This window comes from Echinococcus granulosus (assembly GCF_000524195.1).
Source record: "Echinococcus granulosus chromosome Unknown EG_S00002, whole genome shotgun sequence".
In the NCBI taxonomy this organism is placed as follows: domain Eukaryota; kingdom Metazoa; phylum Platyhelminthes; class Cestoda; order Cyclophyllidea; family Taeniidae; genus Echinococcus; species Echinococcus granulosus.
The window spans coordinates 998388-1013136 of record NW_020170382.1 but is presented as its reverse complement, the minus strand read 5'-3'; the positions used below and the strand labels follow the sequence as shown (position 1 = coordinate 1013136).

Here is a 14749-nt window from a genome sequence, read left to right as displayed (position 1 = left end):
CCACAATAGCAGCATTCAGCAAAGTTTAATGTTAAACGTAAGTGGTGCGACACTTTGGTTACACTCCCATCAAATGGGAAAGTCATGGTTGGGGCAAACAAATGGTTGTCACACCCAATAGCAGGAGATTGACTGTAGGTTTCAAAGACCATCATTCTCCTCTTCATCATCTCTTCCCATATGTCATTAAAATGCTTCGTGCATTTTGGACTTTTAACTGACTGACTGACCTCTGACTTATGACGAGAAATGTGAAGAATGGGGCTCCTACTGCAACTTTCTTGGAAAGTATGCACACAGCACAGGTTTTCCCTTAATGATTCACTCACTATACCTTGCTATTTCACTCCATATTCTTTGAAATCCACACCACATCATCCTCACTAGACGATATGCGGTGTATATGCGTGTGCGTAGACTTAGATGGAAATTTTCGCCTGAAATTCGCCTCATTCCGAAGGTCAAAAGTCCCGTGTCTTTGCAAGACTTAAACTTGCGAACAACTCCTACTGCTATGTGAAATGCATAATGGGAAGAGAGAAGGGATTCTATTCAATCCTTCTTTCCCACATTTCCTTGTTTATATTCCCCCAAGTGATAAGTGCCACCTTCTTTGGAATTGTCGATTCGTTTGAAAATGAAAGTGATGTAGAAACAGAGGTGTCTAGGACGAAGCTGTTTGCTCCTCGAGACGGAGCGTTGCATAAAGGTGGAATTTGTAGCCAGATTGTCTCGTTGAGAACGGGTTAGGGATTCCAACAGTAATAAAAGGCTTTAAACAGTTTTTAGTGGTCATTAAATTGTATTGCGCAAACTTATTATGCTGGAGGGCAGAGATTTGAGCAACTACTGCTAATCTGGTACTGCAGAATCACTGTGCCCCTGGAAGCATAATTGACTGCCTTAAAAGTCGTGATTAAGCAAAATGAATCCAATCGCAAATTTGTGCACACTTGAAGCAGTGATGGTGTTCTCAAATACTGCTTGTTAAAAAGAATTTTTCGTGTAAAAGGGCAATGAGGTAACGATGCTCGATTTTGCTGTGTGCCTAACCCCTCATTCAGTTAGAGAACCTTATTGGGGAAGGCTTAATGTTCATCGCTAGTTGTAAGAACACTTCCCTAAAATCCGTCATTCAATAAAGTACGGGATTTTAAATAGTTTAATGGGGGTAAGGTTTTGCTTCCTTTCCTTCTTACCACAGTGTTTTCATTTCATTGCTGTTCAGCTACATCCATTTGCTTTCCAGCCAGCTAGTAGGGACATGGGGAAGTACCGAGCGTTCACTTTATACAGATATTGCAGACAGCTCCGTAACGAACTTTTCGGGTGGTTTAAGGCTATTGTCACTCTAGTTGTTAACAACTTCATTTCAGACCAAGGAACTGGGGTAGTCGCAAAAGGTAGACGTCATTTTCAGACTCTCTCTTAGGGGTCGTCACAAATTCTCACATGTTGCAGCATTTGCCCATCTTCGTCACATTAGGTTCAAACATTTAGTGATAGAAATTGGAGTAGTTGTCCTTTAGAGCGGGTTTGCATTCCTCTGCTACCATTGTAGGGCGTCAAGAATTTCCTGAAGACGAAAGACATGATTCTAGGGCAGAGTATCTGATGCTGGCGTACGGAAGGGATGAGGTGGCCACTGGCAATGCCAGGAGGTAGTTCAACTTGGTATAAGTACAATCGCGGAACCGTGGAGTTAAACAAAAATCAGCGTATGCTAATTGAAGGGAGCAATGAGTGAAGCACACTTCGCACGTCCAGGCACACTGGAAGTGGATCGAAAAGATGGTAAATTGGCAAACCCGCAAGCTACACTGACGCTAATAGTTAGTGGTATATCTGCTTACACTCTTTCCAGTTATGCTAATAACTAACAGTTTTATCATAAAGGCAACTTTATGTGCTTCAAATTAAAATTGAACAAATTATTCCTATTGAAATATTCTTTATATTCACCCTTTTATATGTACATAAGTTTTTCAATGCAATCAAATATTTTATGTTCTATTTTGTGGTCAAAACTATCAAAAACCCATTATTTTTGAACCTTTATCCCAGTAGTTGTAAACGCCTCCTTTTATTCGTGTGGTAAGTTCTCCTACCCCACTAAAGCTGCTATCCCTTCCAAGTTCCTTTATTACTTCTTCCTCACAGCTGGATTTGTTGACAGTATTGTATGAAAGTCAATTAATTTTCCAGATATTCAGTCGTTTTAGTGTCTTGTGCCTTTCAAAGTAGAATTTCAACTTAAAGTTCAGCTTTTTCGGTATCAATTTAAAGGAAGTAAATTTGGATCTCCTCTTTAGTATTTTCAACTGCATATAACTCCCTAAAGCAGGTTCGTCTCAAATGAAAATGGGTCACTGCAGTCTTAATGCTTTATTATTTTATTTATTTTTACTTTGTTTTCCATTTTCCATTTGCTCCGTGTGCGATGTGGGGGCTAAGGTAGAAATAGTGGGACGCTGCGTTTACGTGAAGCCACTGGTAAACTTTAATCACTGATGCTGTGAGGAAAACACCCACCAGCCAATTGCGTCGATCATGGAATTGACCTTCAACTGAGCGGATATTTGACCACAATGTCACTGATCCCTCTTGACAATTCCATTGCATCTGGAGTTTCATCCTGTTTAGGCAATGCATTAGGGGAAGGAGGAATGCACTGGCCATCATGCGTGTCCAGCCCTAGTAGTAGTAAGAACACTGGCCTAAAAGCAGTCATTTAATAAAAAACGAAATTTTTACTACGTTCTTGGGGATCGAGATTCGCGTCCGCCCCTCCTTGGTACTTTTTTGTCCTTTTGATGCTGCCCAACCACATCTATCTAAGTTATATCCATCTCGCGGGAAGGTGATGGGGGTAACATGTGTTCACTTAATTGACATCTTCAGAGTTGCAATGGACAGCTTTGTAACGAACTTTTCTAGATGGTTTATGGCCACGGCTTGTGCCGCTTCATTTGTTAATAGAATTCCTGCGGAACACAAGACTGAGGTGGTTTCCGAAGGTAGACGCCATTTCCAGCCCTTTTATTGGGGGTCTTGCCAGATTCTCCCATTCCCAGCAATATTCCCATCTTCCATCACGTTAAGGCTTAACATTCAGTAATAACGAGCAGAGTAGTTGTCCTTTAGGAACGAATTGGTTTTCCACTGCCACCAGTGTGCTGCTCTAAGTCTTTCCTGAAAACGCGAGAAGTCACAAAAATGTGAGAGGAAATTTTATTGCTGACAGAGGATTTATGAGAGGTTACCGGCATGGCCCGAGGTCCATGATGAAGTACAATAGTACAATGGGAGAACCTTAAGCGCCCTCGTAACCAAAACGACGGATTAGCCAAACGATCAAAGTATAACACCTCTACAAAGGCAAAACACTTTTGCTTCTAAATCCGTGCAATTATTACGCCTAGATTCCCTTACATAATCTTACATATCAAACATCGGCGACACATGTGTTGAATTAGGTGGGAAAAAAAAGTATGGCAAAGTGCCCTATGTCATACAAAAATAATAAAACATCTGGTCTGTAGTGTTTGATTTGCCTTATAAGACCTAAAAAAGCACTTCTAATGCTACAAATTCTTATCATAATATAAGTAAGTAAAGACGAAATTGTGCATAAATTAAGAGGTGCATTGCCTACAAGTCCAGTCGACTAATAAGCCAAAAGTGGCCGGCAGTCTGTCGATAGCAATTTGTGGTGACAAGACGCACACAAGGTGATGTGACTGACTAGCTGCTTCCGAATGCAAGAAAACACCGGGTGTTATTCCACTGTGCCTGCATTTACTTATTGGACCAGATTGAAAATGCAAGTGCCTTTTGACAATAAAATCATGAAGCCGTTTGTTTTTAAGTCAATGAACTCTTACCCCGCCAGTTAACAATTAAGCTTAAGATAGAGCATGAGATTTGAAAAGCGAAGGAGACACTTTTTATCTGCTAAAACCCAAAATTAAGTGCACAATGACAACAGATTCTTATGTGTTTTGTGGTGGAATATATCTGCTTTTAAGTGTACATTCGATCATAGATGACGCCATTATACTCTAATACATCTGTTTTCTAGGAGCTGTACTACCTGAAAAATGCAAAAATTTGATTACTGGAGGAGGAAGTGTCAATCCTTTTGGCGAAGGTGACGGGCATAATCGGTTTACTTTAGATTTCGGACGGCGCAACTTGCCAAATCACTTAACGGAAACGACAGCCCTGGGAACAAGCCCCGTTTTCAGCGAGAACTAGGTGAAGCACACCCGCAGACGAAACATGCATTTCTAATCTACTTCCGCCCAAACTCAAGTGAACTCGCATAATTTGAATTGGACGTACTAATTTCAGCATTCCATCTAATAACCATATGCTACTTACAAGTTTTAACAGGTTTTGCGAATACTCAGCTTACGAGTGTTTTTTGCTGATGAGAAGAATGTTTTTCAATTAAAGGTGACTGGATTATAAATTGACCTAATTTGGGACATGCTGCCTCATTCTGACTATTACGATTCCACAGTGGATCGAGTTTCCATTTATAACATACTTTCCTCAGACGCAAATTATTTTTTCGTAATGTTCTACCCACTTTTTTGGATGTGTTGTATGCATCCAAGTGCTGGATTTATGTCGTTTTGTGCGTTCTGCAATAATCAAATCGTACCCTTATTAACACCTCTTGCCTTGGCAATCATTTGGAGATTTCGGATGCATTTTTGAATTAAGAGTTACTAAACTTTACCTCTTTATATGCGCTTGGTAGATAGTTGCCTCAGCGCTAAATGCTTGATCCGAGTGTTTACTTGCGAAGTTAATTTAAAACAAGTTGTCGAGATTACTTTTCAAGTTTATTTTTTGTCTACGATTGATGTAAGCATAATGCGGTGCATTTTGCCTCAAATTTATTGGTCTACTGAAATTAAACTAGTAGACACTGTTGGATCCCCAATTAGAAGGGCAGCCGTTTCCACCCCTACTCGTTTACTGACTTATGCGAATTAAATTTGCTTAATTTTTCAGTCATATTATCTTTTTGTATATTTGTTAAAATATTGCACCTTTCTACGAAACTAACCAGTTAATCAAATCAGTTTTTTCTGGAACCACTGAGTGTGAATTAGTTCTATCTTAAAACTCAAGGCTGACCTTCACTGAAACAGATTGAACGTTCGCACGACTGCTTGCACGCAGCACTGGTTGGGGTACGGAGCGTGATAGATATGTGTAAATTTATCACTTGATCGTTTATTGTCGAAGCAGTTTCAGAGCTGTCATTTAAGTCTCTCTATGTTCACAGGCAAAAGCCCTCCAATCCGCCTTTTTCCTCCACCATTAATTGAGTGATAAAATATTCAAAGTGTATTATCTGACCTCATTTTGTGGTACTTTTTACTCAGTTGTGTCAAAATATTGAGATGATTGCTTTAATTTGCCCCAACTAGGCATTATTACCTTAAAATCCCAACTGCATAAAAGTAGGTTGTAGGTTATTTATGTTGGCATTTCTTTAGGATATGGTTTTGTTCTGCATCCGGAACTCCATGACAAGACATTCCTGCATCTACCTGTCATTTATCACCTTGTGTCATTTTATACAATCTTCTTCGCTGTCATCTCTGTAGCACCTTGACTTCCCTGAAGACGAAAGAAGATACAATACTCGGGCAGATTATATATATTCGACATACAGTAAGGCTCGGGCTACTGGTATGGCTCAAAGGTTAGCTCATCCGACGATGGTACAATGGCGGAACATTTCAGTGGCCCCTTTGCCAGAACCGAGAGTTAAACAAACATCCAACTTATTACATAGCCCCACTCCCCTCCCTTGAGCATCGTACCCGACGCTCCCCAAAGTCAAGCCCCCACTCTGGCCATCACAATGTAGGTGGTGCTGTAAAAAACACCCACAGGCCAACCCTGCTAGTCATCAAACTGTCATGCAACTGAGAAGATACTTGACTACAGCTTCACGGATCTCTCACGGCAATTTTACTGGATCTGGTGTTGTCTCCTGTAAGGAAACTGTTTTGTTGGCCATTGCTCATGTTCATTGCCATCCCTAGGGTTACTAGCCCAAAGCAGAGCCAAGAGCCAAAGGATAGGATTTAATACAGTTCCGTTGGGGTAGGGTTTCGCCTATATTCCTCCATTTCGCTTTGTTTTCACTTCCGTGGCATTTAGGCATATCTATCTGGATTCCATTTAGCTAGTAGAGGTGGTGGAGATATTACGTATTCACATAACTGATATTTCATACAAGAACGATAGACAGTTCCGTGATGAAAGCTTTAAAGATGGCCACGGCCTCGGCTAGTGTCGCTTCAGTTGTAAATCGTATTCCTACAGGACACGGAAGTGGGGTTGTTGCCGAAGGTAGACGTCATTTTAAACCCCCCTGTTAGGAGTTGTCGAACTTCTCCATTTGCAGCATATGCCCTTCCCTATCGTGCTAATGTTCATCACCCAGCAGCAGAAATTAGAATAGATATATTTTAAGGCCGGGTTAGGTTTCCGCTGTTACTAATGTAGCTCCCCGAGACTTCCCTAAGGACGAAAGAGGACATAACACTCGTTCAGAATATATATATTCGGCATACAAGTAGGCCTTTAGCTGCTGGCGTGGCTGAGAGGCCAACCCACTCGGCGAAGGTGTAATGGCGGAGCACATAAGTTGACCCCTTGCCTAAACCAAGAGTCAAACAAACCTTTAACGTATCATTTTACTTATTTATTTAAGTAGGCTTATACGGGACAGTAATTTTAACTCGTTACATAATGTTATTTCCAGAAGTGATTTTATCGTTATCGGTTTAATTAGCATGTTAATTCTTTTAATTAATGAAGGATGCGCCAGTTTGCTTTGTTTCTACATCATGTGTACTGGCTCTTAATTCTAGTTCCCCGAATGTTTGTCAGTCCGTAAGTTTGAGCTATGTAATTAAAATATTTTTTAATTATGCTATTAATCTATGCAATCCCAATCGCAGCCTTTACAAATTTCAGCAAATTACCAAGCGGCAGCGTTGGAATAGTGAACTGTCCGGTCCACTTCCTTTGGCCTGCCTCCATTTGCCCACGCACCGCTGAATATCGACCTACACCTGGCAAAAATCGATCAACCTCGGGCCTTGCAGTGAGGAGTAAATGTCACGCTGTGAATCGCAAGAGCCAGAGTTATTGATTTCACTCTGATCAAACCTTCATCACTTAAAAATCGATACCATCACTGTGGGAGGTCTGTGATGATGATGGTGAAGCCGCGAGTCCATCTCAGCGAGGAATGAGCCGCAAACACTACTCGGCGTTGCCGGCCTCATTAACGTAATGTTCACGCGGAAAAAAGTGCGGCTGCGTTGGCAACAGTTACGATAAATTGGCATTTCGGGGTCTGAAGTGGAGTGTTCAAATCAAAATGGTTTCGTAACATACTCCCTCATCGTTCGTATACAAGTCGCTTGAATGTACCATTGCAATCATAAAAACATGCATCGGACTTATGTTGCTGTTTTCCGGGCATTCCTTCCTCTCCCCGTGACAGTAACTTCAGTCTCCCTTAGCTATCAGCCGAAATCATTTCAATATTTAGCTGCATTATTACTTACTCATTAGTTAACAATTTCTTGTCATGAAAGCTATTCTTATCAGTCCTCTAGAGGGAGTGATTCCTTCCCATTCCCCTTAAGTATTCATACGCAGCTGCGTAGAGAGCTGTTCTCAAGCTTTCATTTGATGCAAATCATTAAATTCCCCTTGGATATTTAATCTATCTTAGGCGAATTAGACCCTGAACACACCTCCAGGCAATATTTAATCTGCGTTTTGTCAGCTGTCATAGGGTTAGCCTCCTCCCTGAGGCACCAAAGATCTAGCCTGTGACGCAGGCTGTCATTAGAACAAATCACATTGAAATTCCCCCCTTCCAACCTCCCTCTCCAGTTCCTCCCCCTTCCCCTTCAAGCTGACGACCTTGTAGTGTCGAACAGAGAAGGAGGCTTCCATTTCACGAATTCACACCAGGGAAAACACCTTTCGCACAATAGAATGTATGTAAAACAACAAAATGGAAGTGGAGGAGGAGAAGCGAGGAGGGGACTGTGTATCCAAACACACATTGGAAGAGGGAGAGAAGGAAGCTAATTATTGTGAGCAGGGTTGATCAATGTTGGAATCTTACTTAACCAACTTACTACTACTTGGATGGACATGAGAGAAAAAGTTAGTGCATTTTTTATAGGCTGTACACAAAACCATCGATGCATTCTCGATAAAACTATACGAGGTGGCTGGAGGATGAAAACAGCCTATTCACAGGAGACCTCTCCCTTGAGGGTTGGTTTTTCATGGCCAGCAGATTTCTGCGGATACCTTGACGTTGTTTCTGCCGGAGAGGACGATGAGGAAAGATCAGAGGTTCTGCGACAACGTTTTGGGCTGCCCATATCCAGGCCTGGAATCGTTTGCCATGGCAAATGAGCAGGACGTGGAGAAGTGAGTTTTAAATCTCCTCCATTGTCTGCGAAAGAACGAGGGCCTCCAGCAAATGCCACAGCGGCTGCTGCCATTGCAGACAGCGCAGAACTGCTGCTCACTCCCCCCATATGCGGTGGTGGTGGAGGTGGAGCTGGAAACACACCATCTTGATGAAGGTTCAGCCTCGAAGCCGCAGCGAATTGGGACGAAAACTGACCCGCTGTGGTATCGGAGTTGTGGAAATTGGAAGATGATGACGCTCCAGCAGCAATGGGAACTCCAGACGATTGAGTCGGTGAATTTGGCGATTTCGCAGAAGATGCGCCATCCCCTGAGACAGTTTTGAAAACACCTGATTGGAGAACAAGTCGACCCTGCATCAGTGGTTTCACATAACGCCGACGTGCGTTGATGAACCAATTATTGACAGTGGTTCGGGAGAGCCCGGTCTCCATCGCAAGCATCATTTTCTCCTCTTCAGAAGGATAGGGTTCTCGGAGATGGTCTACTAACCAACTGAATAGTCGCTTCCTCGCTGGAAAGGGGAGATTCGTACGCGATAAACCAACAGCTCGACGAATGCTGAAGAGTCCAGACATCTGAGGATTCGAAGACTGGGTGCAGGTGGTAGGAATGTTTGAGCTGCCTTCATACGCCTCGTGTTGTAAATGATGCTCTTCTGATAGCATCGGAGGTGGTGGTAGCGATGCCTGTTGCGATTGTTGCGGTTGTGTTGACACTCCGCCCTCAGAGCTGTTAGAAGGCGACGAACGCGGAGCCTCCTTCACACCGCGATGGAAAGCGTCCATTTTCCGCGAGTCAGCCGAAGGTGGTCGATTGCCCACCTGTTCCGGAAAGCCGGCGGACCCGCTGAGCGACTGACCCTCTGTGGCGTTGAAGTGTCTGTCTAAAAGTGAAAATAGAATAGAACGAATTGGGGATCTGAGGGAGTAGGTGGACGAGTGATTGTTTTGGTGGTGAAGGGCGGACTCGCCATACCATCTCATGCAGGCGGGCAAGTGCACGCAGTGGGTAAGTGGGTGGGCAGTCGGTAAATTAGGATCTCTCCTTTTTTCGTTCGCACAACAGAGAGCGGTACTTGTGTGTTTGAAGTGAGCGCGCGTGTGCGCTCGCAGTGGTCTTGTCAGGAGAGCGCGCAAGGCGTGCAGGCAGGCGCCGAGCAGCGCATCTTCGTTCTTCATCCTCAGCAGCAGCGATGCTGCTGCCAGTCGTGCCGGTGGCAAAAATACGTGTCATTTGCCGCTCCCCACGGGCAGGTGGTGATCACTGGCTTGCTTGCTCGAACGATCTTTAGCGCGCAGCTACCGCCACCACTTCGTGTTTTTCGTGCGTGCCGGCGTGTGTGTGTGTGTGTGTGTGTGTGTAACAAACGAGATGGAACACAATTTATAGGGGATCTTGCCGCCATCTATTCCGCATTTTTTTGCTTCTTTGAGAGCGTTGTCTCACCCTTTCACACACACACACGCTCTACCTGCTCACTTCATTCTCTTTTCGCTTCATTTCGACCCTTGGATAATTTCTGTCTCAGTCAGTCTTGCACCGATCATCTCCCCTTACCACACAAAATGATTCCGCAATATATTCGGGCTACGATTAATTGTAGTCATTCGCTTTTAGTACTTAATCATGGAATGAGGCGATTTTAGTGGGAATTTTTAAATTGCCTGCCTAACTTTCTTACTGATGAACGCGCTTTTCTTTGGTAAAAGGAGTAGTTCTCAACACCCCCAACGCTCGAATTCTGCTGTGAAATCAAGGCAAACAGTGTGAATCCACCAGTTTCTGATAATTAGAAAATAGTCACTCCGTGCTGAACTATTTCCGGATTATTTTACAGGTTAAAATCACCTCAGTTTGACATCCTTAAAATCGTTTGTTGGTCAAGAACTGCTTTACCATCGTTTAGTGATGGAAATGCAGACGCCAAAATATGCCTTGATAACGAGTAGTTTAAACATCGTGACTACGAAGACTCCTATCTCATCCAAAATATCTGTATTCCATTGCTGTCCTACATGTGAAATTGTTTTTACACGCTACACTACTGAAAATCGAAATAAGTGTATCAAAGGGACCATTGTTTGGAATTTTGCGTCATCACACAAAGGGTAGTGCTTGAAACTAAACAATTTTAGTAGTCTCTATGAAATCACATGAATATGATCCCATATTTGTTACTTTAACCAAACATGTACCTCAATGAATATGAGGTTTGTGGATATGCTTTTCGAGAAAGGAAGATTTAAATGTTCATTTATGTGCGAAAATTGGCAGACGGGTTTTAGTCATTTGATGGACTCACTTTTTGCGGAATCTCAACTCGCTCTCCACTCGGCGCTGCAGCATCATCAGGAAGCAGAAAGTCAACGCTCCGCAGCCCACCACCCAACTCCCATTGTGCTCGCAATGACACATGTCTAACGAAAAAAACGTGAATGGTATTTGTGGCGTGAGAACGCAGGTGATGGTGTGAGCTGGATTTTGAGAAAACCGTCGGCCTACAAAAACGATCATGTTTGCCTCTTTTACTCCTTATGATTTGACACGCAGATAGGTAGAAATGAATCAGGAGATCCGCTTACATTTGTGAGGAGAGCGTATAAAATGTAAATTTCGTGGGAGAATTCGACTTATTGTCTTATTACTGTGTGTTACTCACATCAATAAATACTACAGGCAGCACTGCGCTGCTAGGATCTTGTAGCTCAGAAGAAATGACAACTGCGTCACATGTTGGATGCCACGCAGCTGCGCTTCATATAATTTTGCTATTTAAGTGCAACGCGCGCGTTTTGCAACAATCTCCATACATTACGCTCAGAGCACGCGAAACTTGTTGTTGGATAATTAAAAGAACTTCTCGCGGATGTGGAAATGTGCTAGCAAATCTCTAGAAAAAAATGTGGGAAAATCGTGCCGATAAACGTCCGCGGTACAACTAGTGTTTTGACGCCATTTCCCTCTCTACCGCCTAATTATCTACTCCTCCATCCCACCTCTCTCTGTCTAATCATTTCATAAATGAGAGTGTATGATTCATCTCCCTTTGTTTTGTTGGATGGATATCGAGAGTGGTAAATAAGACATCTGACACATCGCTCCTCGCTCTATCCAACCAAGCTCTGGGCTCTGCTTACTCAAACAACACTAATTGGAACTTTTCTTGACGGGTGACGAACTTCAAATAATATCAATTCGGATTACATGCTGTAATATTTGACTAGGTGACACCACAATCTCCACTACAGCTTTCATATCGATTTGAGAATGAGTGACTCCTAGACGAGAAAGGAGTGGTGGTCTGAGGTTTGAATGTATTTCGCACCAATGCCTCACCTGCACGCAAACAAAAATCTGACCTCCGTATTTCTCCAGCTTCCGCGTAAATTTCCGCACCGTCCTTGACAAGGTCAGCACAAACGATGCTGCCTCTGCTCAGCCTCCGTGTTCTCATCAGGTCACTCACACACCATCAACATGTTGTTTATTGCCCTGCCTTTCTCTCTCCTTGCCCTATGCTGCTGCTTTAACGTAACCTCAGTTCTTTCTCTCCCTGTATGTGTGTGTGCATGTGCGTGTGAGAGAAGTTTCAGCACACTTGAACTCTGCTGTGTGTGTGTGATGTGAACAAACAGGCAATGACCGATTTGATCACAAGAACGAACGGAAAAAAATTCTCCTGCTAACTGCTCAGCATTAACATCTCCTTGAGTGCTTGTTCTTGGCTTGGCGCAGTAAGGTGGGAGATGGAATCCATGATCTTTTCACTCCTTTGAAATATGCTGTCTTCATGGGTGTATAGAGAAGTGTAAAACACTTTGTGGTAATTTGGACATCTCAAAAACCAGTTTTGTATTTTGACGGTTCATAGAACGAGGCCGATATGCTATTTAGTATAAGAGGGTCGAGTCAGGGTATATGCGTGTTGCGTGATGGATATTATTCTAGCATTCCTAGGTGGAGTAAACTTGTGACGTGAGAAATGCTGACAAACTTGTTCCATGACTTCGAGTTTCACAATAAATCTCATTGATCACAGGACCCGATGGTCTAGCAAAGGGATCTACCAGGCTATGGCACGTGAAAAGAAAGTAATTCAAGAAATACAGACCTACAATGATAGAAAATACCAGTCGTATTCAGGCGATATGAAATGATGGCGCAACAGATTTTGACCAACAACCTTGGTGATTTTGACTTTAAAACCCGATCTCGATTAAATAGCTCATCTTTTGACCCCAATTCTTCCAATCTTCTTGGGTGATATGAACTGCTGACATGTAAAATGATGACTGACGTTTTCCATAATTACCATTTAAAGTCGACGACTCGGCAACCAGACTTAAAACAGAGTGATTTACTAAATAGCGCTGAGGCGGCATTGAATCAGGAAACATTTATTACTTGTGATGTAAGACACCGCAATTTTTTGAATGGGTATTGGTGATGCGAGTAATAATGATTGACTGTTTCGGCGTTTTTTTGCTTAAAGCCATTGCTCTAGTAGACAGACCAAATGTATTTTCAAGTGGCTGGCAGGACGTCGCACCACCAGTACTGCGAGCAAAGTTTATCTCTGATTGTCAAACATGCACTGACGGCACTGAGTTCCCTCGTTTGAATATTCGCGTCTATAGACACAACTCTCACCATATTTGAAGAATGACAACTACCTCAGACCTCAAACCACGACTCACCCGACACTGCTTACACTAGATGGACAGGCTGATTATCAACGCCGTGCAGTTGAGACGTGGTGCAGGTAAATGTGTGTCCATCACAAGCCGTGTGAGTACGCCGAGGCTGGTATGAGCTCATGGGGTTCAGTTTGACTGACAATCTCCATTTCGCTGGCTCACACCCTCACCTTTCCTGGCCAACTCCATCACTCTCCCTCTCTCGGTTCACATCTTGCAGTTGTCACGCCTGTGTCAGTTTTGCTACTGCTGCTACTGTTGCTCTGGCTGCTGATTGACACACGTAAACGCCAGTAGTAGCAGTTGCAGTGGTGGGTCTGTCGACATCCTGTCCAGCTGTCAGTCAAGTCTCCACTGCCAAGAGAGCTTATCTGACGGATCGCATCTCTCTCTCCCTCTCTTACATACAGCAGCAGAAGAGAATCGGGGAGGGGACGGGAGTGAGAGCAGTGGGTGTGCGTGAGTTGCGTGTGTCCAACTGTGAGACGCGTGATCGCCTCTGGGGCGAAAAATTTTGATGTCCCTCCGCCGCACACACATGCACATGCATGGGCAAATGTAAATGTTTGTGACCTGTTCTTTCATTGTAGAAATTTAATTTTGTTCAAGTAATAAATCATTGGACAGACAAGTCTGTTAGATTTTGTATTAGTTTAGGACCTCTCGTTATACAAAAAATTCGCTCCAACTGATTTGGTTCAAATAAAACGATGCACCAAACCTAAACTAAAATGCGACGAATCACTAGGATGTCAGCATTTGAAAATGCGAGGTTGAAGAACTGTCGAGTCTGCTGTACCTATTATTACCTTAAAGACACTTTAAATTTATCTCCGCATAAGAGTTTGGTGAATATGCATTAAATTATTTTAAAAAATTTTGACGGTTGGATGCGTTTAAAGGCGAAACCTATAAATGGATAATTCCACTGTATTTCTCCTCCTCGTCACATTCGTCTGAAGCTATACCCAAATAGTACACGAAGAAGGGGCTTCAGTTTAGTTATTTCAATTAATTATGACTAACTAACAAGAAACTACAGTTAAAAACGCCCAGGTTTGATCATAACTGAATATAAGATTAGGAAAAATTGATGATGTCTTAAGCTTAGCATTCCTATGGTAAACACTGGCAGCTGTTTTTCAGTTATCAATCATGGGAAAGAATAACCATTCATTCCTAGTGCATTACATTAGGAAATTTAAACTAAAAGTCATTAAGTAGCGGATAATTTAAATGTGCCCCTCATTATACCAGTAATGAAAATTACTTCGGAACGGAAAAGGAAGTACTTATGGATTAAAATATGATTTAACTCCAAAATTCAACTGTCAATACTAAACTCTCCATAAGCCTCGTATATTGACATCTATAGTTGTGCAGTTGCGAAGAGAGTACATCACTACCATTGTAAGATAGAACCAATTAATCACCACGAATTTCTTAAAGTTGTTAATAAACTTATTATTAGAAATCAGGTGATCAAAATTTCCTTGTTTTTGGCATAATCGGGTGTCACGACTTGCTGAAACCTGTAGGCACCTGTCGAA

The 14749-nt window shown here is 42.7% G+C and overlaps 2 protein-coding genes across 2 annotated transcripts; one reads left to right on the top strand and one right to left on the bottom strand. All coding sequences in view use genetic code 11, as the record gives it.

The window, feature by feature from the left end:
- Positions 1-8309: 8309 nt before the first annotated feature.
- EGR_00490 (BEL1-like homeodomain protein) lies at positions 8310-9680 on the bottom strand (the record flags this gene model as incomplete). The annotated part of the gene is made up of 1 exon (XM_024489739.1): positions 8310-9680. The coding sequence occupies one exon, from the start codon at positions 9678-9680 to the stop codon at positions 8310-8312; it is 1371 nt and encodes a 456-aa protein (XP_024355736.1).
- A 3538-nt stretch (positions 9681-13218) lies between these two features.
- Positions 13219-13717, top strand: EGR_00489 (hypothetical protein; the record flags this gene model as incomplete). Its single annotated transcript, XM_024489738.1, has 2 exons — positions 13219-13264; positions 13536-13717. The coding sequence occupies 2 exons, from the start codon at positions 13219-13221 to the stop codon at positions 13715-13717; spliced, it is 228 nt and encodes a 75-aa protein (XP_024355735.1).
- Positions 13718-14749: the final 1032 nt, after the last annotated feature.